Source organism: Esox lucius, chromosome 11 (genome assembly GCF_011004845.1).
Source record: "Esox lucius isolate fEsoLuc1 chromosome 11, fEsoLuc1.pri, whole genome shotgun sequence".
Classification (NCBI taxonomy): Eukaryota; Metazoa; Chordata; class Actinopteri; order Esociformes; family Esocidae; genus Esox; species Esox lucius.
The window spans coordinates 19,929,204-19,956,295 of record NC_047579.1 but is presented as its reverse complement, the minus strand read 5'-3'; the positions used below and the strand labels follow the sequence as shown (position 1 = coordinate 19,956,295).

The window sequence follows — 27,092 nt, the reverse complement described above, 5'->3', positions numbered from 1 at the left end:
CCTCATTGACTGTCTTGAATCCGCTGGGTGTTGCTGATATGGAGAAGGGCCTTTGTCACAAATTGTCTATCACTAATTTAGGGGCGAAAAACTGTTGAGCTGCTTTGAAGGGGCTGCTGACAAGATTAATGTTATCAAGACTGTTTTTTCAATGCATCTGTGAGCTTGCGTGTATGTGTGTACAACCAGGTCTGTTATTAGGTGTGTTCATCTGTGTTGTTGTATAGCCTGAGTGCGTGTGTTTGTGTTTCTGTATGTGCATGCGTGTGTGTGTGTGTGTGTGTGCTGTCCGTTGGGTCTAAGAATATCTTGCAGAGCTACTGTGGAAAGTAACAAGGGAGCTCAAGAGAAAGAGGGAGAAGAGGAAAGGATTGACCAGAGAAAGGAGAAAGAGGCAAGCGCAGAGAGAGAGTGAGAGGACGAGAGAGCCCCAAAAGGGAAGAGGGAGAAATGAATGAGTTCAGCTTCAGCTACTGATGTGAGGGAGACAGAGAGTGAGAGCGCGATGTAGAGAGAGAGAGGGAGATAGAGCGATAAGGGGGTGTTTGAAAGCAAAGTGCTGTGACTAGTTGAAGCCAGAGGTAGGAGAAAGGTAGGGTAAGGAGGCAGAAGAGAGGGAGAGTTCTCTTTCTCCCCCCCGTAAAGACGGGAGGTTGGCCTCGACGTCAACTTCTCCTTCCTCCTCCACCTCCGGCTGATCGATTTTTGCATAGAACCTAAAAGAGAGCCGCTCCAAGACGCACAAACCTTCTTCAATACCCCTCTCTCTCTCGCGCACCTTTGGGCTGAGCCGCCATGGGGACTGTAAGCGAACTTTGCGTGTCCAGTTTCCAAGCGTTCATGTGTCCTACGGTGAAGGCTCCCCCTCCGCCTGCGCCTCCCCCTCCGCCTCCCACAGGTAAGACGGGCTGCTTCGGGAGCCAGCTGTGTGGGTAGTCTGTTTCGTCAACAGATGGCTCACGTGTGGCGCAAGTCTTGTTATGTGCCGTTGTTTACTTGCGTCAGTTGTGCTGCACGGTTAGCGGGAAATTGTGAAATGTCTTGATCCTCATAGGTTGAATGCCATGATCATAGGGTTCACCTCATCTTGATTCCTGTGTTCACGTTTCTGTTTGATGGCTGTTGTATTCGGGTCTTTTGGAGAAGTGGAACGTTATAATACAATGTGTCGCCTTCCGCCATGCGTAAATGGATGTGTCAGTAAATGTGTGTTGTCAAGTGACAGATTCCATTTTTTATTGGCTGAGAAGGAAACACTCAACAAACCCCCGAACAGGTGGCAGGCCCCTAAAAAGGGTCCTAAACTAAGTACGTGCTCATGAACACCCAGAATTAAGAGCAAACCATTGGAACAAAAATATCTTGCTGTAGCTAACGAGGTTCAGCTTAAGACATTTCTTCCTAAACATAGGAGTGGAGTGAGACCAGTTAATGCCATTAGTGAGAGCAGATGGAATCCTGTTGCACCCACACACAAACACACACACACACACACACACACACACACACACACACACTGCCAAAGGAAACAGGCATACCTCGTGACAATAAGCATCTGTAACTATCTCACAGTCAGCCTAAGGTGCTTTGTCTATGTTAACTACTGTATAATCCATCACGATAAAGTAGGAGGTTCAGGTCCTATTTGGCTGCCTCTTCAGTGAATCAGAATGGGTTGAATGGGTTTGTTTTGCTTGCCATCTGTCCCTCTAAACTCGAGTCTTCACTGTTTCATTCACTCGCGTGTAAACGAGACCGACACGTTTTGAACCTGACTGCTGTCAGAGCAGTAATGTGAAAGGGCAGTCTGGTTGGAGGGGTAGGTCAAGTGGAGTTCTTCTACCGCGGTGCCAGTGAGCGCCTCGGGGCAGTCACTTTCTCTGAGGATAATAATTCGGGACTGTTAGCTAGCTGTGGCCGCGTGGGTGTGTTGTGTTGAAGTCGCTCGAGGGCTTTTTCTTTTTCCCCTCCATTGTGCCAGCCCGCTAGCAGCTGTTAGCGTGGAGCAGGTCAGGCAAAGCGACCTCAAGTGAGGAAGGCGAGACTGTCATAGTGATGTGGAAATACCTGAGTCCAGTGCTGGTGGTGTGAGAGAAGCGTTTTCTGAAATGGGGAAGTGGGCATGTCTGATAAGCAGAATTTCCAGTAAAAATATAAAAACATCCGCAAGATACAAGTGGAGGAATGCAGTCTTCCAGTGACCTTATCATCCAGAAATCGAAGTTACCCAAAAGCTAACTCGCGTGACTGGCAACATTTTCACCGCGGTCGGGGCTAGTTCCTCACAGTCATGACCGTTTCCATGTTAATGTGTCAGTAATGTAATGAACAGATGTTTTGTCAGACATGCAGTGTTTATGTTGTCTTAATGTTATTCTGTTTTAATTGATAGGGGTGAAAGGCATGTATGACTTCATAGGAAATTACTCATCCTAAATCTGTGTAAGGATAATCACAACAGTGGGAGATCCTAAGCATGAGACTTGAGAAGGTCTCAATGATAATTGGGAGATTAAAAAGTTACCCTGTAGCCTATAAAGTTCACAACTTCCAACTAATGCCAATATAGCTCCAGTCAAAAGTAGGACTGTGTAGGGAATGTGATTCCACTTGGGACCTTGGCCTCTGTCTTGTCTGAGGCTGAGACACAGGTGTACTGTGTTAATTGCTGCTACAATGCGATCGTTTGACAGGAAAATTGGCCCTGCGGGCGTCGCAGCCTAACCAGAACAGCTGTGGAGAAGGAGACAGGCTCGCTCGCTGCTATTGCGAATATGTCAGCATTTTGCAGTGTTTGATTTTCTGCATGGTGAAATGGGCTTATACAGACTCAAACACACTCCCATTTGGTGACACATTTGGTGGCAGCAGTGGAATCTTGACAGAGGTCACAGGGCAGTGACATTTTGAGCAGAAAGACCTAGGACCTCATTCTTCAATGTTATGTAGAAACTATTCTAAAACACAAATTTACAATGTTCTTACACAAGGAACAGCATTGATATTTCAAACAACCCTACATGCATGTTACATTCATATGTATTTATGGTGATTCAAATATTCTGCCATACTGTTCATACTCTCCATCCTACTTGTTCATAAAAATTATGCTAGTTTAAATTTTTTATGTGTATTACTGCCATTCTTGCCATATTTACATGTTCAATAGTGCTACCAATATTGCTGCTAGTTTACAGTACTGCTTTACAGTACTCTTACTAATAGTACAGTACTATTCTGAAACTGCTGCTATGTACAGTGTTATGTATGTTATTGCTTTATCCTCTTGCTATAGTTTATTTCCTATATCTTCTTTCTTATATCCACTACGTAGTTGTAGTGTGCTATACCATTCATATGCTTATTGCACCCATATTATCTATAACATTCAAGTAACTCTACCATTGCTGCTAGTTACAGCTGTTATGTATATTACTGCCATCCTTGCCATAGTCCAATATTCATAATACTACCCAGACTGCTGCTATATCAATAATACTACCCATATTGCTGCTAGTTTACAGTACTGTCTTTTATATTCCTGCTAGTGTACAGAGTTATGTATATTGTTGCTTAATTTTATTATTATTTGCTGTTGAGGTATATTTTTGCTTATATACTCTGCTTCTTAAATAATTCTCACTACGTAGTTGTCTGGTGCCATGTCATAAGAATTTCATTGTGCAGAATGACGCTGTGCTGTTTGGTGCATTTGACAAATAAAACTTGAAACTTGAAGCAGCAATAGGAGATTGCTAAACATGATCTCACGCAGACAACCAAATGTGTCATCAATTGTGTGATTTGCAAATGTCACATTTTAATACGAGAGCATCGTCAATGTACCCAGAGGGCCACACACCAGGTGGTTGAAATGCCTTTGCAATTCCCTCTTCTACCCTGCGGTGATGTGAATACAGAAAGACATTACCTCTCATGTCATCATTTCAATATTTCCACTGAACCTTTGTAATGTCTTTAAGATTTTGTTTGTTTTTGTGACATCACATGGTTTGGCTTGTAACGCAAGCCTCTCAATAAAGGCTTACCATCTTTCAACTTCATTTGTTTGTGTACGTAATGCCCAGGATGTGCTGGATACCCTAACGATAAACGTAACTTGCAACCTGTTCTGTGCAATTTGTAACAGCTATGGGAATATTAGGTCTAGACCAGGGGTACTAAATTCTTACCATACGAGGTCCGGAGCCTGCTGGTTTTCATTAATTACACCCACCTGGTATAGGTCCCTGGTAAGAGGGTTGCAATTAAAAAATGGAGTGGAACTGGCTTCAAGGTCAGGAGTTGAGTTCCAGGGGACTAGGCAATCAGCAAAAACAACACAAGGAAAAATGTATATGGATCTGATAGACATCAGGCATTAGCCGTTGCTTTGCCACATACCTGTGTCACGGTGGCCAGAGGTTCGCATCCTGGTCGGGCATAATGATGACGCCCTAAAATACCAATGATGCCCTAAAATACAAATGACGCCCTAAAATACAGATGATACACTAAAATACAGATGACGCCCCCTAAAATACAGCATAGGGCAGTGCAAACTGGAACAGCGCTGCCCTGTCGGAGTCGGGTTGAATAGTCGAACGGGGAGTACAGCACTATTCACACTCCATAGACTTGTTGTTTTGAGGTCAGGCATCTCCAAACTCACCTGTGGATGTAAACCTGGGGATTGTGTTACTTCAGCGGGTGCAGTGTGCTAAAAGTCAGGCTGACTCGGGAAGAGACGTCCAGAGGAAACATATCTCAGTCTCTGATCACCTGCATCTGCTGTGGAGTGTCTACGACCAGGCAAGACTGTGAGGGAAAAGTTGACCTTTAAATTAGGGTGAGAGAATTTTAAAAAATGTAAATCAATAGTGAACAGTAGATCACCAACAGTCATTCAGTCTGTGGAAACCCTATGGGATGTGAGTGCTGTCTTTCAATCTTATTTGGAAACCCATTAATGGCAACTAAACTTCTCCTGAATTGAGCCTGTTCTGCAATTGTGTATAAAAATTGTATGAAACTATTGATAAACGAATGATTGCATCCAAAACAGCGGGCATCAGTTGTCTGATTTAGTGTGGTCAAAAGACATGCCAGTTGGCAAGATATGGCATAAAAGTTTCAAAAAACTAAAGGATTGCCCTATGAGTGTGCCTTTTGAAGTAGATCTTAAACATTTACAAAAATATTGAGAATCTACTTATAATATGATCTACTGCTTAATTTCTGCAAAAATCTCCCACAGTGTCTAATATTTGCCACTCCGCCAAATGCAATAACTGCAAATCATCCAAAAGAACATTCCTCTCTCATTTAATTCAGCAGTGTCTCTGATGTTTATAGCGCAGGTGTAGTTTCAGATGTGCCTAAGATTTACTGTACTTGGCATGGATTCTTTTATCAAATTCACTGATGAACTCACATTTTATGACATTGCCTGTAAATATGTTGCATGAATTCACAGAGTAAATTCAGCTGAATTAAATTGAGTGTTTTATTAGTACTTTCACAATTAAAATAATATATTTCTATTTACACCTGTATATATTGGCGGTTTGAACTCTGAATGCTGATTGGCTGAAAGCTGTGGCTAACTTGTTAATGGTTTGTTTGTGTTGAACCGGTATAAACCGGTTTATAACACGAATAAGGCATCTCAGGGGTTTGTGGTATATTCCCAAAATACCATAGCTAAGTGCCGTATCCAGGCACTCCACAATACGCCATTCATAACAACAGCTCTTAGTCATGGTATGTTGAACACATACCAATCCTTCTCGTGCCCTATTGCTTAAATAACATATTTAATAATTCTGCATTTTATTCCTTCATTCACGCCCTTATGATTGTGAGCATACAGCTGATATGCCATGCTGCTTTGATTGTATTGTCTGAGGTTGGCTCTGGACTGCGTTCAAGTCTGTGTTTGTTAGCAGTTCATCAGTGTATCATCAGTGTACACACTGGGAGACACACTGGGAGACACACTGGGAGACACACTGGGAGGCACACTGGGAGACACACTGGGAGACACACTGGGAGACACACTGGGAGGCACACTGGGAGACACACTGGGAGGCACACTGGGAGACACACTGGGAGACACACTGGGAGACACACTGGGAGGCACACTGGGAGGCACACTGGGAGGCCAGTGTGTTTGCGTTGCAGTGACCGGGAGAGGAACGCAGATGTACTGAAAAATACAACCATTTCAGATGTATTTCAATAACATATGCCATCGAAGGTCCTGTACACAGTAAAAGTGGGGGTTCTCGTAATGTAGAGGAGTGAATGTTTCTGAGGCCAGACACACTGAGACATCAGGGGGTGTTTGCCAGCCACTTCAAAGAGACTTGGCATCTGAATAGAAAGGCATGGAATGCACAAAGACCGGGCTTTAACAAGTGCAGCCTGTCTGACTGTCTGCCTCATTCTGTTTGTTGTGTCTCCCTCCGTCCAATCTCAGCATGCCTCATATGTCTCTTTCTAAATGGAATGACTGGTCTGATGCAGACAGAAACGAGACGACGACCGTGATGGCAACTCGGTTTAGTATGGGTAAATTAGATCAAATTCCTTTGTCCTTTCTATACGTAAAGAGAAGTAAATCGGCCTAACATTCAGAGATCTCAGGAGTCATCTTGAGCCGGCCAAAATTATTTCATGTCTTTCACATTTACGGGTAGATATAGATCTGCCAGGTCTTTGATGTTCAGTATTTGACTGGAGATATGGAAAAAATCAAGGTCACTTTTTGTGAAGTGATACACACGATCTTATATATTAGGGCTTGGCCTATGTATGATTGCCTATGTAAGTGAAGCCTCGCCAGGGGAAGTGCAATTTAGAATTTGTGACTTCAGCAGCACTCCTGCCTAGTCAGCTCTTTATTTCAAATCAAACTGGATTTGTCACATGCTTCGTTACAAGAAGTGTAGTCAAATGCTTACTTTCCCAAAATTGCTGGATTAAAGGGGAACAACAGTCACATGTTCATCCATTGGAAAAGTCCCTCAGAAATAAAAACTGATTCTAGCCAATTTAAACAGACAAAGCAGTGCAAAAAAGAGCTTGTGATTGGGAATGTGATTGGAAGTGATATGTCTGGGAGAGGTCGAAGTCACCTTTAGACAAACTCAGATCACTTTTTGTCAGAACAATGTTTCTGAAGGAACTTCATTGGTCATGTGACCTATGCTCCTTTAAAAAAAGTGAGAACAAGATAAAGTAAATAAATAAAATACAATAAAAAAAATATATATTAACAATTACAGTATATTCACGTATAAGAATAATAATAACAACAACAAATGTCCAGGAAGGCTACATAATGACATAAATAACAATAACTTAGCTAAAAGGGGTGTACCAGACCTGAGAGGGAATTGGGCTGTGAGGTCATTTAGGTGCACTGTTGTTCAGGTTATTATTCATGCACCCGGAGTTAAGGACCGTGTCCTAAATTACACCCTATATTCCCCATTTAGTGCACTACTTTGTACACATAGAGATCTGATCATAAGTAGTGCACTTTATAGGGCCTATTTAGAATACGATGCCAATTGGGATTTATTATTACACTCTCAGTGGTGAGATCAGCCTGCCGTAGGAGCCCTGTTACAGCCTTGTTACATCCCTGTTACAGCCTTGTTACAGCCCTGTTACAGCCTTGTTACAGCCCTGTTACAGCCCTGTTACAGCCCTGTTCATGTCTGGGGCAGCTGTGTAGTCTTTCGACCATCGACATCACAATGCTAACGAGCATAGTAGAGAGTCAACATTTGGATAGCTCATTGGTTCTCTAGGTTCTTTTATAGTTTAGGATTTGTGCTGGGCATGTGATGAACTGAAGGTGAGTCACAAAAACAATAGGGATCTGAGGGGTTTTTACCTCTGTGGTCCTATTATGTGAGTCACGCCAATAATGTACCACTTACATCTTCCTGGCCACTGCGTAGTCACAGTAAACAACCTCTGTTTGGATGAGCACTCTGAGGTTGGATTAATTGTCTGGGTTCAAAGGGAGAAACCATCGAAGGTGTGGGTGCGTCTGATGGTTAACAGTCTTCACTAATTCAAAGTAAATGACTGAGATGAGACATGGAAACTCCCACTAAACCAGCACATCCACCTGTCTAATGCCTTCAGGAATATGGGGAGTACTGTACACTTTACAAGAAGGGAAATAACATTGATACGCTCCTTATCAGTCAACTATGAGCCAACTCGCAGGTGGAGCATAAACTGCTATTATCCAGTGAGAAGTCAATGACTTGTTTATGTCCCTTTCAGATCTTAGCTTGGCTGCTATATATACTATATGTTATATAGGACCATCAGGTAAAAATGTGATCTTGTATCAAAGATGATTCAGGGATTGTGCTCTTTGGAGACCTGTGGAGGTAATGTAGTGGTGGTATTGGATACGACGGCTTAGAGGATTAACCTGTTGAACTATGACTCCATCTGGTGGCATTGGTGATGCTCCTCATTAGAAAATGGAGTTGTTAGTTTGGGAAGCACTGGATTAGCGAGTTAATGCGCTCCTCTGGCATGCAGGATAGCATGACTCTAGAATAGTGACCTGATTTCTCTCTGCTTGGCAGCATTTAGAAATGAATTGGGAGTAGCACCACTTGAAAGGCTATTGTCCTATTCAGTGCAGGGGCATATCTACATCGTCTTGGGTCCCTGTGGAAGACATTTCACTTGGCTCCTGTGTTTAGGTAGCAGACCCCCGGGCTAACAATGCAGTGCTGTTGGCAATGTAAACAATTTTAGACTGGTGTGCAACAACATGCAAAACTCTGTTGTTGGACAGGACCATGTCTGCTAATATCTAGGGGGCCCAGCAACCAGGACCCTCTCTGCTAATATCTAGGGGGCCCAGCATGCAGGACATTGTCTTCTAATATCTAGAGGGCCCAGTATTGGGAGCCCAGCATGCAGGATCCTGTCTGTTAATATCTACGGGGCCCAGCATACAGTACATTGTCTTCTAATATCTAGGGGGCCCAGCATGCAGGAGCCCAGCATGCAGGAGCCTCTCTGCTAATATCTAGGGGGTCCAGCATCCAGGACATTGTCTTCTAATATCTAGGGGGTCCAGCATCCAGGACATTGTCTTCTAATATCTAGGGGGTCCAGCATCCAGGACATTGTCTTCTGATATCTAGGGGGCCCAGTAAGCGGAGCCCAGCATGCAGGATCCTGTCTGCTAATATCTAGGGGGCCCAGCATGCAGGACCCTCTCTGCTATATCTAGGGGGCCCAGCATGCAGGACATTGTCTTATAATATCTAGGGGGCCCAGCATGGGGTGCCCAGCATGTAGGATCCTATCTGCTAATATATAGGGGGCCCAGCATGCAGGACATTGTCTGCTAATATTAGGGAGCCCGGAATGTAGGACCCAGTCTGTTATTAATAAGGGGCCCAGCATGCAGGACCCTGTCTGGAAATATCTAGGGGTACCGCATCCCTATCTGGAAATTGTGAATTTGAGTCCATTTAGGCTCCACCATGGTCATGGGCTCAGATACACTCACACGTGTCCTACAGGAAAGTGTCTTCCTCAGACCCGGATGGAAGTTGAACTTAGCTATCACAGAGTACAGTATTTTTCTGGTTCAAACCACCGACCATTCAGCCTATTACCGGTCCTTAACAAATATATGGAAAGAATTGCGTATGACCAAACATCTAAATGACACTAAAAGAAAAAGTATTGTATTTAGGACAAATCACTCATTCAACCTATTAATAATCCAGATCTGATATTAAATAACTCACCCAACATTTAAAACAGAGATCTCATGAGTCATCTTGACCTGATGCAATGCTTTTATGTCTGTCACTCCCACTGGCACACAAATCAGACAGGTTTTTTGAAGTTCAGTATTTAATACAAGAGAGATGAAACACACAAAAGGCACTATAGTGTGATGTCCTCTGTAAAGCTCTAAGGCCTTGAGCAATTTGAGGTGACTAAAGGCCTGAGTGTCACCCTAGACTGAAAGCTTACTTGTTGAAATAAAACATAGACTCAGTGGCTGCTGCAAAAATGGTATGTCCATGATAAAACATTGCTCTACTTTCTTGATATCACAATCGACCAAAGCCCTGCAGACCCAAGTTTCATCATATCACCGAAACTACTGCACACTTATGAAATCACACATAGAGCGAATGCAAACCAGTTGTTGTTCAGATAAGAGGAGAGATCACTGTTGGTGTTTGTAAGAGATTTCAGTGTTTTCAAGGTAGCATGCTGTTTGTTCAGTCAGTCCACACACATCTCGGACAAATCATCAGCACGACACTATACATGCCATCGGAGGTCTCACCACAGCCACCAAGTCTGAAACAGAAGCAGGGAGGCTCCCTTTACTAAACAGTCTCTGCCACGCCAGGTAGCTCGCACAAGCTTTAAAATCTGATTTAAAAAACAGATAAAACAACATCCGGTGACTGTGAAAAGACAGAGACAATATGTGGTGTTATATATTGTATTTTATGGTGTATTTTAGTATCTGGTTTTGCTGTTATGTATTTTGTTGTATTTTGATTTATGTTTTGGACACCAGGGAGAGTTGCCATTGTTTCATCTGTGGCTGGATGCCTCTGCTCCTGGGGGTGCAATGTTTCTCTGGGCTGCCAGTCTGTTTATACCAGGCGAATAATCTTATCGCTGGTGATATATCAGCTTGTACATGTCAGACATATCACTCTGAGTGACCAGAATCCATCTAGTCATAGTGCCAGGGGGAATTAAATGTTTTGAAAAGAAAAGAAATATGAGGCAATTAGTCTAAATGAATGCCGTGCTTCTCCGGGGACGGTCTTGATAGTTTTATTAATGTGCTCTCTTTAATTATAATTTGCGTTGCTCGCGGATGAGGCAATATCATGTGTGTGTATATATATAACCTTGGGGAAACTGCAATACATGGAAATGTCCTGAAGAGGTCAGTGTTACCATTTGGGATATTTAGATGAGGTTTGAAAATGCTGTGTATTTCTCTGAGTACAATTTGTGTCCATCAGTATGTCGTGATGCTTTACACACCCTCAGACTGGTACAGTGGAACTACTAGCTCCTTAGCATTTTGTGTTGTACCAAACTCAATCACAATGTAACAATCAATTTAGATGAATGTGCTCCTAGTCAGAGGACACCGATCAGCCATAACATTATGACCACCTGCCTAATATTGTGTATGTCCCCTTTTGCCGCCAAAACAGCCCTGACCCGTCGAGGCATGAACTCCACTAGACCTCTGAAGGTGTGCTGTGGTATCTGGCACCAAAACGTACATTAGCAGAAGATCTTTTAAGTCCTGTAAATTGCAAGGTGGGACCTCCATGGATCAGACCTGTTAGTCCAGCACATCCCACAGATGCTTGATTGGATTGAAATCTGGGGAATTTTGAGGCCAAGTCAACACCTTGAACTCATTGTTGTGTTCCTCAACCCATTGCTGAACCATTTTTGCTTTGTGGCAGGGCGCATTATCCTGCTGAAAGAGGCCAATGCCATCAGGGAATACTGTTGCCATGAAAGGGTGCACATGGTCTGTAACAATGCTCATCCACATGAATGGCAGGACCCAAGGTTTCCCAGCAGAACAATATCCAAAGCATCACACTGCCTCCGCCGGGTTGCCTCCTTCCCATAGTGCATCCTGGTGCCATGTGTTCTCCAGGTAAGCAACACACACGCACCCGGCCATCCAGGTGATGTAAAAGAAAACGTGATTCATGCTCACGTGCCTATTGTAGACACTTTTGTTAGGGGGGTCTTTTCGGACAGGGGTCAGTATGGACACCCTGGCTGGTCTGTGGTACGCAGCCCCATACGCAACAAACTGAGATGCTCTGTGTGTTCTGACACCTTTCTATCGGTAACAGCATTAACTGTTTCAGGAATAAGAGCCACAGTAACTCGTTTGTTGGTTTGGACCACACGGCCAGCCTTCACACGCCACGTGCATCAATGAGCCTTGGCCCATGACCCTGTCGCTGGGTCACCACTTTTTCTTCCTTGGACCACTTTTGAGAGGTACTGACCACTGCAGCCCGGGAACATCCCACAAGGCCTGTGGTTTTGGAGATGCTCTGACCCAGTCATCTAGCAATCACAATTTGGCCCTTGTCAAAGTCGCTCAGATCCTTATGCTTGCCCACTTTTCCTTCATCTTACACATCAACTTTGAGGTTAGAATGTTCACTTGCTGCCTAATATATCCCACCCACTGATAGGTGCCATGATAACAAGATTATCAGTGTTATTCACCTCACCTGTCAGTGGTCATAATGTTATGGCTGATCGGTGTATATTAAATGTATTGTACAAAGCTCTTTTTACATGAGCAAATTTGACTTGCTTATACAGATACCCAGCCAGAAAACACACCCAAACAAAACAGTGAGTAAACAATTGCATGTCGAAGCACAATGTCAAGGAAAAACTCCCTAGGAAGGTTAGAAGCCAGGAAGAAACCTTGAGAGGTGCCAGGCTGTAGGTATTGGCCAGTGCAGATAGGGTGGAGATTATAAGAGTAAACATCCTTTCAAGTCCACATGGTTCAGACTTGACCTCCGCACTACTAAGGACTACTTTCATCTGAGCCCTGTTGTGGGGTATATAGGGTACATCCTGTTTCTGTCACAACAGAACCGCGTATGCGGTGAGAGGTTTACACAGAAACACACACTTCACTCGAGCATTCCTGCGTGTACCACGCCCCAGGGCTTGCTCGGCGTAGTCAGTCAACGAGTCCAAACACACAGAGCTCAGTCAGACGGGAAAGGCGTATGAGAACCGGCTTGTTGTGTTAGACGTTAAGACGGCTAGGCGTAGCCTCTCTCTGGTCCAGTGCCAGAACAATGGGTTGCAGTGAGCATCAGCCCTGTCACACACACACTAAGCCCTGTATTCTACTGGCCGGATATGCCGTTCATCCTCGTCCGCTCGTTCGTGGCGCAATATCGTTAAGGCGTATAACGGGGTGCACAGATTAATAATGCCAATAGTAGCTGATGCTGTATGCAAGTGAACGTACGCATCTATGGGTGATTGTAAATGATGTGGGGTTTGAAGGTATTACATTTGTCTTTTCTGTGTTTTTGTAATAAAGCCGTTTAGATGTGGAATACTAAAAGTTATGTCTGGAGCTTATGTAGATATAAGCCCTAAAAAAGTATTCCCTGGTTTTATTGGTGAGGATCTAACGCATTCTGGAAATTCCAGGATGCAACACCACACCGGCAGACATGTCCTTGGGGCTGGAACAATACAAGGAAGAATAACATTCCGCAAATAACTGCGTTTGCCTCTGTCCAGTTGTGAAAACAGAGTAGAGCAAAACGATGTGCGAGTTGAACATGGAGGTAAAGTTGTACTCTGTGTGATTCAGTGAAGTTGAAAACTTACTGACTACCATAAGCAAAAGCAGCTTGATTCGTTTGTAATGTGTGGTGTGATAAGTGTAATATTTGAGTCAATTCATTCCAGTTACTGGTGGCAAAATAACGTAAATGAATAACGGCCAAAGTCAGTGTGGGAAGGAGTGTGGGTTTATGGAGTGACTAGTATGAGATATCTACCAGAGTGTAGGCTTCTTTTAGAGTAGCAGATATTCAGGAGTGCTCTGAGATAGGTGGGGGATTTGCCTAAAAGGAACTAATAAAACCATGAAAAGTAGTTTACCTAATCTAAAATGTGGTTCTTAATGTAAACCCTAATGTAAGTGTTATTGTACAGTACAAGGATTCTTTTTAAAAACAGAGGTACAACCAATGTGTTTTTTCAATTTACATTTTGTGTTTTATACAGGTGCTGGTCATATAATTAGAATATCATCAAAAAGTTGATTTATTTCAGTAATTCCATTCAAAAAGTGAAACTTGTATAATGTATACATTCATTCCACACAGACTGATATATTTCAAGTGTTTATTTCTTTTAATTTTAATGATTATAACTGACAACTAATGAAAACCCCAAATTCAGTATCTCAGAAAATTTGAATATTGTGAAAAAGTTCAATATTGAAGACACCTGGTGCCACACTCTAATCAGCTAATTAACTCAAAACACCTGCAAAGGCCTTTAAATGGTCTCTCAGTCTAGTTCTGTAGGCAACACAATCATGGGTAAGACTTCTGACTTGACAGCTGTCCAAAAGACGACCATTGACACCTTGCACAAGGAGGCCAAGACACAAAAGGTCATAGCTAAAGAGGCTGGCTGTTCACAGAGCTCTGTGTCCAAGCACATTAATAGAGAGGCGAAGGGAAGGAAAAGATGTGGTAGAAAAAAGTGTACAAGCAATAAGGATTACCGCACCCTGGAGATGATTGTGAAACAAAACCCATTCAAAAATGTGGGGGAGATTCACAAAGAGTGGACTGCAGCTGGAGTCAGTGCTTCAAGAACCACCATGCACAGACATATGCAAGACATGGGTTTCAGCTGTCACATTCCTTGTGTCAAGCCACTCTTGAACAAGACACAGCGTCAGAAGCGTCTCGCCTGGGCTAAAGACAAAAAGGACTGGACTGCTGCTGAGTGGTCCAAAGTTATGTTCTCAAAATTTAGCATTTCCTTTGGAAATCAAGGTCCCAGAGTCTGGAGGAAGAGAGGAGAGGCAAATAATCCACGTTGCTTGAAGTCCAGTGTAAAGTTTCCACAGTCAGTGATGGTTTGGGGTGCCATGTCATCTGCTGGTGTTGGTCCACTGTGTTTTCTGAGGTCCAAGGTCAAAGCAGCCGTCTACCAGGAAGTTTTAGAGGACTTCATGCTTCCTGCTGCTGACCAACTTTATGGAGATGCAGATTTCATTTTCCAACAGGACTTGGCTCCTGCACACAGTGCCAAAGCTACCAGTACCTGGTTTAAGGACCATGGTATCCCTGTTCTTAATTGGCCAGCAAACTCGCCTGATCTTAACCCTATAGAAAATATATGGGGTATTGTGAAGAGGAAGATGCGATATGCCAGACCCAACAATGCAGAAGAGCTGAAGGCCACTATCAGAGCAACCTGGGCTCTCATAACACCTGAGGAGTGCCACAGACTGATCGACTCCATGCCACGCCGCATAGCTGCAGTAATTCAGGCAAATGGAGCCCCAACTAAGTATTGAGTGCTGTACATGCTCATACTTTTCAGTTGGCCAACATTTCTAAAAATAATTTTTTTGTATTGGTCTTAAGTAATATTCTAATTTACTGAGATACTGAATTTGAGATTTTCATTAGTTGTCAGTTATAATCATCACAATTAAAATAAATAAACATTTGAAATATATCTGTGTGCAATGAATGAATATAATATACAAGTTTCAATTTTTGAATGAAATTACTGAAATAAACCTTTTGATGATATTCTAATTATATGCACCTGTAAAATGTGAATCTTTTTAGTGTTTCAGTGAAAAGAAATGGCAACATTTAAACACCAGAAAGTGTCTGTCATACAATCAAATGTATACCTTAAATATTAATTGACAATACCGGTGTTTCAGAATGTTAAAACTCTATTTAGATTTGAAACAGAAGACAGAGGCATGAAAAGGGAAATGTAGAAGCAGGAGTGAAATCCCAAACCTCTGGTTTTGGTATATTTTATGATAACTAAAATATGAAATATGAAATTTCCTTTAGTTTTATGACAATGAGTTTACAACCACAACCAAATAATTGACATACACTGCTCAAAAAAATGAAGGGAACACATAATCATCACAGTCAAGTCAATTAAACTTCAGGGATATTCACTCTGTCCACTTAGGAAGTATAAGCGATTGTGAATCAATGTCACCTGTTTTGGTGCAAATGAAAGTGACAACAGGCACACTGGAGAGGCAACAGCAAGACAACCCCTAGAAAGGGAATGGTTTTACAGGTAGTGGCCACAGACAATTCTTCTCTCCTTATCCTTCCTGACTGATTCTTCTCTAGTTTTGCCTTTAGCCAGTGTCTTTGTCAATACTGGTAGCATGAGGCAGTACCTGCAGCCCATTCAGGTTGCACAGGTAGTTCAGCTCCTCCATGATGGCACATCCATACGTGCGGTTGCAAGAAGGATTGCTGTGTCTCCCAGTACAGTCTCAAGAGCATGGAGGAGATACCAGGAAACGGGCTGTGTACACAAGGAGAGCTTGACAGGACTGTAGAAGGGCATCAACCCAGTAGCAGGACCAGTATCTGCTCCTTTGTGCGAGGAGGCAAGAGGAGCACTGCCAGAGCCCTACAAAATGACATCTAGCATGTTTCTGAATAAACTGTCAAAAACTGTCGAATATCATTTGCCAGAGAACACCAGGTTTGGCAGGTTCGCCAATGGCGTCCCTTTCTTTTCACAGTTGAGAGCAGGTTCACACTGAGCATGTAAACAAAATGAATGAAAAAGCTGCACACTCTAAACTCAAATGCATATCTTATTTTTTTATAAGACCAACGTTTCGACAGACATGCTGTCTTCATCAGGGTACACTGAGCACATGTGACAGATGTGGAAGAGTCTGAAGACGCTGTGGTGAACGTTATGCTGCCTGCAACATGACCGGTTTGTCTGTGGGTCAGTGATGGTCTAGGGAGGCATAGCCTTGGAGGGTCGCACAGACCTCCACGTGTTAGCCAACAGTACCCTGACTGCTGTTAGGTACTTGGATGAAGTCCTCAGACCCAACGTAAGACCTTACGCTGGTGCAGTGGGCCCTGGGTTCCTCCTGGTGCTGGACAATGCCCAGCCTCACATGGACAGATTGTGTAGGCAGTTCCTGGATGACGAAGGCATTGATGCCATTGACTGGCTCCAACGTTCCGCTGACCTGAATCCAATTGAGAATCTCTGGGACGTTATGTATCAGTGCATCTGACGCCGCCAAGTAGGGCCACAGACTGTCCAGGAGCTCACTGATGCCCTGATCCAGGTCTAGGAGGAGATCCCCCAGGACACCATCTGCTGTCTCACCAGGAGCATCTCCAGATGTTGTCGGGAGTGCATTCAGGCACGTGGGGGCCATACACACTACTGAGTCACATTATGAGTTGCTGTGATGAAATTCATGCAAGTTGGAACAGCCTGTGATTTCAACTGTTTACTTATATTTTCGGTGTGAGTTTGAATCCAGCCCTCAATCTGTTAGTGAATTTGGTTTGTATTGACTGTTACGTCATTTTGTTCTCAATGAATTACCCAATGTACAGTAAGGATTTTGATCTTTCGTTAATCAAGACCTGATGTGTGATTTAAGTGTTCCCTTAATCTTTTGGATCAGTGTATTATGCAGGGAAATGTTGAAGAAAGATATTGTTTAAAAAATATATATAATTTGCCCTTTTCAGTAATGGAATTATTTCCTGCTTTAGAATGGTAAGCAGCTGTATGATTTAATTTCCTAGAACAAAGACCTATTTATTTTACAGTCTATCAGCAAATGTTACATTTACATAATTTACCAAAATTCTGATCCAAACATCCAATTTACATCACATTATCGTGAGCATGCGCTTCACATGCATTATAAAGATCAAGGTTAAGATCAAGGTTTATTTTTTAACTTGGCTTTTGGTAGCTTTTCATATTGTTGCCAGGTTTGCTAAAACGTATGTAACTGAGTTGAACTGCTTTACAATGAATTGTATCTTTCTTTGAACCGCTCAACAGGCATACACAGAGCAGAACATTGTCATCACGTCTACTGTATCTCAAGTTGGTATTTGGGGAGCACAATAGATGCATTCAGTAAATATATCCCTCTATGGGAGAATTGCCATGCTTTGACCTATTGGTGAAGCACGTGGGAAGATTGCAACAAACGTGCTATTTGGTTAGACTTTGAACGAACAAAAAAGTTGGTGCATTCCTACATTTTTCAGAGCATTGCTGCAATAGATGATGATGTTACATTTCAAGCTGAAGTTAAGAATTAGATTTAGAGTTTTGGGATGAGAATTTCAGTTAGTGGCCAATGAGCGGTCCGGTCTCCATGTGGGCTCTGTCAGACTGAGATGCTGAAAAGAGAATGACCTTGTCCTGAACCCCTAGCGAGCCACTACATCCTAGGTCTCAGGGTTAGTAATGTAGATCAGAAAGGATTGGAGGATACATTAGACCCGGATCCTCAATCTTTTCCTCTCATCGGGTTGATAGGACATTATTTAAGTATTTATTTAGAGACATTCTTCTGAGGCATTCTTTCGGATCTCTACGAGTGTCTTGGCCAGTGCTACACGTTGTTTTTGGACAAGACCATCCTATCTACACTCCTTTTCTGTCAATTTCCAGTAGGGCGAACCAAAGATGGGGAGGGACAAGATATCCACCTCTTCCCCACTTTGCCTTTCGTAAATTACTTACATCTGCTCCTCACTTTCATTGGAGAATTTTCAAATGGGGGGGACTATTATTGTTTCCCCCAATGGGGTTCAAGAAAAGGTGAGGAGAAGAATTAGGGGGGAAAGTCTTAACTCTTCCTCCCTCTGTCCTACTTCCTGACAGCTTGAACTACTCAGGCAGCATTCTTCACCCTCGCCTTTCTCAATGTTGGAACATGCTAGAACATGTTGATCCCATATTTAACTGGCAGACTACAGCACCACAAGCATCCTATGTGCTGTGACGTGCACTCCTCCTAATCAGCATTACTGCACACTTTTGATGTGTCAGCCGGCAGCTCACGGAATCTATGTGGTACTAAAGCGAGAGATCACTTCGTCATACCAAGCTCACATTGCAACAAGTGATAACAGTACAAAACTGATATAATCCAATCATACAGTTCTGCTTGTAAGTAGGCATACCCTGGCAGAAATTGTGAACTTTTGGCACAGATTTTAGCAAAAAAAAAATTATCAAATACTTGTTCGGCTCCTTTTTAAATCATAATGATAACAGAAATCACCCAAATGGCCCTGATCAAGAGTTTACATTCCCTTGAATGTTTGATCTTGTTACAGAAACACAAGGTGACACACAAAAATGGCAATTAAAGGTGAATTTCCCACATCTGTGGCTTTTTAAATTGCAATTAGTGTCTTTGTATAAATAGTCAATGAGTTTGTTAACTCTCACGTGGATGCACTGAGCAGGCTAGATACTGAGCCATGGGGAGCAGAAAAGAACTGTCAAAAGACCTACTTAACAAGGTAATGGAACTTTATAAAGATGGAAAAGGATATAAAAAGATATCCAAAGCTTGCAAATGCATGTCAGTACTGTTCAATCACTTATTAAGAAGTGGAAAATTTGGGGATCACTTCAGACCAAGCCAAGCTCAGGTAGACCAAAAAAGATTGTAGCCAAAACTGCCAGAAGAATTGGTCGGGATACAAAGAAAAACCCACAGGTAACCTCAAGAAATACAGGCTGCTCTGGAAAAAGATGGAGTGGTTGTTTCAAGGAGCACAATACGACGATACTTGAACAGAAATGAGCTGCATGGTCGAGTTGCTAGAAAAAAGGCTTTACTGCGACAATGCCACAAAAAAGCCTGTTTACGGTATGCCTGACAACTCACAGCTTCTGGCACAATGTAATGTGAAGTGACGAGACCAAACAGGAACTTTATGGTCACAACTAAAAGCGCTATGTTTGGAAAGGTGTCAACATGGCCTATAGTGAAGCATGGTGGTGGCTCACTGATGTTTTGGGGGGGTGTGAGCTCTAAAGGCATGTGAATCTTATGAAAATTGATGGCAAGATTAATGCAGAATGTTATCAGAAAATAATGGCAGACAATTTGCATTTTTCTGCACGAAAGCTGCGCATGGGACGCTCTTGGACTTTCCAGCACAACAATGACCCTATGCACAAAGCCAAGTGACCTTCCAGTGGTTACAGAAGAAAAAGGTGAAGGTTCTGGAGTGGCCTCCTGACCTTAATATCATCAAGCCACTCTGGTGAGATCGCAAACGTGTGGTTCATGCAAGACGACCAAAGACTTACCTGGGGCATTTTATCAAGATGAATATGCAGCTATACCACCTGCTAAAATTCAGGGCCTCATAGAAAACTATTACAAAAGACTATACGCTGTCATTGATGCTAAAGGGGGCAATACACAGTATTAAAAACTAAGGGTATGCAGACTTTTGAACAGGGGTCATTTGTCATGGTACGGTGAGCAGCAGCGCCACCGTTCCATACACCTTCAGTTCCAAACATCACATGAATGCATCCCAGACTTCTGTGTCACATGTCTTCAATCACCTCTGCTCCCCACATTGTGGATCATTGTTGTTGTCGTGTTTGGATGTCTTGTGTGTTGCCGTTTTATGTATGTACAGTATACCCGTTACTTTTGTTTAAATTAAAAGAATCAACACCGACTACCCCTGCCTCCACCTGGTTCCTTGCTCCCGCAACACTGCACCAATCATTACATCATTAATTTCTTTGTTGCCATGTTTTTTTTTATGATTGTGCCATTCTGTTATGACCTACAGTTGAGGTGAATCCCAAAAGAAATAAGACTGCTCACTCATGTTTTCTTTACAAAATGGTACATATATTATCAATTCTCCAAGGGTATGCAAACTTTTGAGCACAACTGTTTAGTTCATATCCATGTAAACAGCACTGAACTGGGTGAAACTTCTACTCTCCTTTGTGGGATAAAACTATAAAATACTCTGTACTAGAATGTTTCTTTAAGGACATTTTCCCCAAACAACAAAACAAATCACTAATGTATTGTATTGATTTTAGAATAGGCCAACCGTGTCTTTTCTATGCTCTTAAAGTTTAATTTTATTTAAATGTGCAAATCAAATTGACTTTGAAATAGGATAAAACCATTACAAAGGGTATATGCCTTGACATTTGTTACACACAAGACGTGGTAAAGCTTTAGATATTCTAAATGGCTGATCTTCTAGTTTCTGACTGAAGACTTGACGACTGTATAGGAATTAGGAGAAAAGAACAGTTTCCATGGATACAAACTAACAGCTTTGAAACATGCCCAATGATGTTATGAAAATACCATCTTTACCATCATTACTTTCCAGATAATATTACACACATAGGCCGCCTACATACCTCATTCCTCCCACTGATACCCTCTGCACTTCCTCCCTCTCACACACACACACACACACACACACACACACTCCTCTTGCATAATACCACATTTCTTTGTGAGGCATAGCGTATCCGTTTTCAGTTATTACAAATGTGTGCGTAGACTAGTAGTTGGTAGTCCAACTATATAGTTGTTAGCCAACTAGAGGTAATATGTTCATATGAATAGTAATGTGTTATCAAAGCAAATAAAATGGCAGCAAGTGAGTAATTTAAAGCCTCCTGCGAAGTGGTTACTTTAAAAAGTTGGTTTTAGGAGCTCTGTAAATGGCTCAGAGGTGAAGTCCCTGCCTTGCAGTAAGCTGCATCAGTGCGATGCCAAGGATCAAATCCTGCCCACTGATTATCCCAGGGGTTCTGCAAAGGGTGTTGCAATTGACCAGCATCACTTGGGTTTGGGTTTGTAATCAAATAAGTTGCTTTGCCTCATTACGCTGTAGCAACTGCTTGTGACGGAGAGGGTGCCTTTAGGCTCAATCAAAGTACAAGACCGAGTACCTTTCTTTCGGTGCATAAGGATTCCGGTTTAGGCTTCCGGGTTAAGTAAACGGCGTCACAAGAAACCGAATGCCGTTCTTCGAAAGACTACAACTTACCCAAATTCGCTGGGTGTTGCAATGAAGTGGGCCTTAATCACAAATTGGATAACAAGAAATTGAGGAGAACGATGGGATAAAAGTAAAAATAGAGTAGTGAATAGGTGATAAGCATTAACTTATCATCTTGTACATTTCTGGTAGACTGGATGCTGTGTTGTTATCAAGTCCAAATAAGTCTCTGCTACTTCCAAAATTAAGTTAAGGGATTCAGGTTCCAGCAGGGCACTGCATTGATAAAGAAAACTTAAAATGTTAACTTAAAATGAATACAAATAAATATTAATACAATAAAGCATTTAACATCTTGTAAGGTGGTTAAAGAAATGTCATAAAGAAATGTGAAAAAACTGGGCAAGTTGAGAACCGAGAACCCACAGGAAATCCAGAAGCTGTCTACATTTGACACACAGTACTTAAAGGTCCAGTAAATTGCTTCCTCAGCAACTGGCAGGGTCATCTGGCACCAAAGTACACGTTACAGCCCTGAGAAGAAGCATTACAAAAATTGGCCATCCGTAACAGATTAGCAAAAACATTATCTTTCAACACGATAATGGTCCAAAACACTCAAAGGTTTTGATTAGGCCCACTTTGAATAAAACTCTGCTGATGGATCATTCACAATTTTAGAGTGGCCACTGATATATATTGAGTCTGGGGAATGCGCAGGCCACTCAAATAAACTGAACAGGGTTCCCGGCGAGCCAATATCTTTCCACTCCCCAGGGTTGTTGCCCACTGCCTGATCAGAGTGGACCCTGGTGTGGTAGTGAGTTTCAATAGCCAATCCTATGAGTTATGTGTTATGAGATGCCGTTATTCACCGCACTGTTATACTGTACTGCTGTTTGCCTGGTAATAGTCCGCTTACAAGCTTGCATGATTCTCTTTTAACCAATCTCATCAACAAGCTGTTTTTGACCACAGGGCTACCATTGACTGGATAGTTTAGTTCATCCCACATTTCTTGTTGATCCCTAAACATTGTTGCACGTGGAGAGGCCAGGATGACAGCCGTTTCTGAGATAGGCCTACTGAGGGGCTTTAGCCCCCTAAAATATTAATTTGCCCCCCTAAATAAATCAATATATCAGTCAAAATATTTTCTCAGTGATAGATTTTTTCCGGGCAACCTTTCCATCCCATCTCAACTTCTTACAAATTGTATAGAAATTGTGTAGAAACGTGTGCATTTAGCAGCATGTTCTTTTTAGTGTGATGCTTTGAATGTAACTCGCTCCTGAAGCGATCTGTCTTCTGTAAATAGCAGCTAACGTTTCTAATGGTCAGAGAAGTAAATCCTCTCAAGTTCAAAATGGAATAGCACTGGAAAGCAACGGTATGTTTTGTTCATCAATATACTCTTTGAGCTAGCCCACCACCATTTTTTTATAGAAATGTAAAAAAGGTCTAAAAATGTAATGTATGGAAAGTTGCTAAAGTTGCTGTTCGTGAATTTCGACTTGCAGGACTGTCTGGACGTCATGTAATATCAAAGTGATCCGTTTTTTTTTTCTTTACGGGAAGGTAAGAAAGCAAGCTACACAACTTTCTAGTACACTTCACTTCACACTTCAGAAAAGACTTCACACTTCAGAAAATACTATGATCTTTTATTTGTAATACAAATAAAAAGCAATTAATGTAATCAACAAAATAGAACGGTGGCCTATAATTGGAGACGGTGGCCGATAATAGGGGGCGTATTTTTTAGATACGTCACTAACCAACCACTGAAAATATGAATTCCCCATTAATGACATGCTACCTAACATTTGTATGTCACTAATAATCATCATAAACATTGGTGACTTGATCAAATGATTACTCAGCACAAGATGTTTTTCAAAATTGCTGTTTGATATGCCAATTAGTTATGTTCGTTCAATTCTTAGTTTCTCCGGAACACAGTTGCAAAACTGTGCGTGTTTCACAGATTCATGTTTGTTTAGGTTTGAAGTTAACATAATGCCGCGTATTCTGTTCAGAGGAAGGGAGATGTGATTTTTTTATGATTATTATTTTTTAATTATGATGCATTTTTTAATGACTTAATTCTGAGAAGTGTGGGCTAATGACTAAATCTGTTTTGAAATGACTCAGAATGATTCAGAGAAATCTCGCTTAGAAGCAGAATATGTAGGCCTAGTGTATGTAGATGTTCATCTGCTATAAGCTATAGTTGCCGTAAGTATTTTGGCTACATCCGTTTGGTGCCTTTTGTTGGTGTTGGATGGATAAGGACAGACTGGACTTTAATACCTTTATTTGGAGAGAATTTAAGTCATTTTGACCAAAAATAACCTTATTTTGATAGATTTTACACCTGTTGTTACTCTAAAAAATATGTCTTAGGCAGTATGCCCAGACCCACCCAAAGGGGGCTTAGTGATGTCCCTGTCTATGTCACTGAACAGAATTATGGAATTTAAAAGGCCTACCGCAAAACTTTAGGACTGAATTATCTGAATTCATTTCGTACCAGGTGACTATAATCCCGTGTTTTGTGTAATTCTTAACAGCATTCTTAAGACATACACCTCTCATTTGTGTTATGTGGTAGATAACCGCGCACTATCTGTGTTTGTCAATCACTTTCCCTGCCCCCACAACTCGACACTGCTGTCTGTCTTCCTCTTCCCAAGAACAGCACGTCCGCGTTTGTGTGAGAGAAAAACTGAGCACAGGCGGCCCATAAAACAGGGCGGCATTTTTATTCAGAGCTTTACGCATTGACGGAACGTGCGCGTCATTTGGCTGGTTGTTTGCCCCGCCTATACCGGACTAGGTTCGCTGCTGCCCAGAAACAGATTGGCTGATGAAAGTACACGAAAACACTCCCTTTACTGCAAACTCCCTTCCTTTAGACAGCAACCCATCCGGTGTGGTGTTTTGTAGACGCGATTCCAAATCAGAATAGTACACGTTTTTTAATTATCAGGTTAAATCGAATTGTTTTTGAAGCGACAAGGTGATCGGTGAAACATTTCCATCACCCGTTAATTGGAATTGGCCTACATAAAGACTGAAAATGGTTCTCAAATCGGAAGACGGAGTTGGTAAGTTATTTTTTTTGAGAAGTATTACTCTCTTTCGAAAGTTATCCAGAAAGTTTATTCACTCGGTTTCAATATATCTCCAATCATATATATATATTCGTTTTTTTGTTTGTTTTTGTTTCAACAACAGTCATAGAATGATCATAAGTTCAGTAGCATGTAATATTGCTTTAGTTGTGAGCATTAAGAACTCAGACAAAATGTCTTCTACTCTGGGTCTTCGGTGGAATGGCCTTGTTTACACGCTTTATTTAATAGCAAAGTTGACTAACAGTTATATCTTGAAATGCACTGGTCAGAATCCTGATAACAGATTACATGTGCTCTGTTGTTGCGATTTACGTAATCAGTTGTCAGCTGATTTATGCATGTTAACTTTTTTTTAATGTACAAATCCATGTCACTTGTCATATTCGTAAACGGCATGAGGTGACAGTGTTGTGTAATGACTTTATACAATAGCCTGTTACTCGATTTTGAGGCCTTCAATACATTACCACTTTATGTTATGTATGCAAATATTTTAATGTATAGCATAATCATAGACCCGTTTCTTTGCTTGACTTATTAGAACCGCATTGTCATATCAAAAATGAATTACACAACTTCCTGCAAATTATATAATTCGGCTTGATCATGTTGTTGCATTGATCTAGAGTAGACGGCAATACTGGATGGTTCAACCAACAGGTGCGTGACTCATAACAGCCTTACTTGTATTGCCAAAGTAGAGCCTAAGTTGATGTTTTCTGGGTCACAACCCTCAATGGGAACATATATTCTTTTATTTTCTTAAATTTTTTTGCAACCCCTTTTCCAAAAACGTTGGGACACAGTAAAATGTAAATAAGAACAGAATGCAATGATGTGCACATCATTTAAACCCCATATTCAATAGAAAATAGTACAAAGAGAACACATTAGATGTTGAAAGTGAGGGAAATATATGCCCACTTTGAATTTGATGCTGGTAACTCGTTTAAAAAAAGTTGGGACAGAGGCAACAAAAGACTGTAAAGGTTGTGTAATGCTAAAAAAACTAAACCTGGTGGAATATCATGCAGCTAATTAGGTAAATTGGCAACGGATCAGTAACATGATTGTGTATTAAAAGATCATTCCAGAGAGGATATGCAACAATTGATGAATAACGTTTCTCATTGTGAAATTGCAAAAAGTTTGGGGATCTCATCGTCTATTGTACATGATATCATTAAAACATTCTGAGCATCTGCAGGAATCTCTGTATTCAATGGACAAGACCGAAAACCAATAGGCCTATTGGATGGCTTGGATTTTTGGGCCCTTAGATGGCTTTGCATTAAAAACAGACATGATTCTGTAGTGGACATCACTGGATAAGCTCAGGAACACTTGGGAAAACCATTGTCTGTGAACTGTGTACTTTGCTGCATCCACAAATGCAAGTTAATTCTCTATCATGCAAAGAAGAAACCATATATACATTACATTATATATGTATGTTTAATGTCATATTTATTTATTTCACTTCATTCCACATTTTCTATCTCTTATTTCTGTTGTATATGCATTTGTAAAGTTTCAATTGCCTTTGAATATGTAATGCACTAGACAAATAAATGTGCTTTGTCTAGCGCATTCCATACACACAAGTCACTCAGGTATTGACACATCGAGATCATAAATGGTCATTATAATTCTGTTGGCTGTCATCTTGATTAGCTAACAGGTCTTGTACCACTACTAGTTCTAGTGGTTGTTGTTACTGAGGCCTGTTACGATTGTTGTTTTTCGTGATAATGATGGTCTTATTGCCAATCAAGCATTATCTTATTTTTTGACTTTGCTTTACACTGTGTCCGACCAGACGTGAGTTTGATCGTAAGGATACGACAATGATATTATTGATGAATAACGTCTCTGTCTGGGGAATGATCGTATAATTTTTTTAAGATCAAATTTGATCATAAGCACATTTTATGAATGAGGGCCATTGTTGTTTTCAGGGAATGCCTTGCTTATTTCAGCAAGGCAATGCCAAACCACATTCTGCATGTATTACAACAGCATGGCTCCGGAGTAAAAGAGTCTGTGTGCTAAACTGGCCTGCCTGCAGTCCTGACCTGTCACCCATTGAAAACATTTGGCGTATTAGGAAATTAAAAATATGACAAAGGAGACCCTGAACTGTTGAGCAGCTGAAATCCCATATCAAGCAAGAATGGGAAAACATTTCACATTCAAAACTACAGCAGTTGGTCTCCTCAGTTCCCAAATGCTTACAGAGTATTGTTAAAAGAAGAGGTGATGCAACACATTGGTAAACATGCCCCTGTCCCAACTT

At 41.6% G+C, this 27,092-nt stretch overlaps 1 protein-coding gene across 3 annotated transcripts in view; it reads left to right on the top strand.

The window, feature by feature from the left end:
• Positions 1-27,092, top strand: part of cyth1a (cytohesin 1a) — an 87,857-nt gene that overhangs the window by 21,962 nt on the left and 38,803 nt on the right. The window contains exon 1 of one of the 3 annotated variants that reach the window (XM_010874316.5): positions 403-898. The exons of 1 other annotated variant lie outside the window; for it this stretch is intronic. In XM_010874316.5, the coding sequence (XP_010872618.2) occupies positions 796-898 (103 nt within the window). In that variant the 5' untranslated portion in view covers positions 403-795. Of the gene's footprint in view, positions 1-402; positions 899-24,555; positions 24,767-27,092 lie in introns of those variants that run through there. One more of the 3 variants, XM_010874317.5, reaches the window with a different exon arrangement.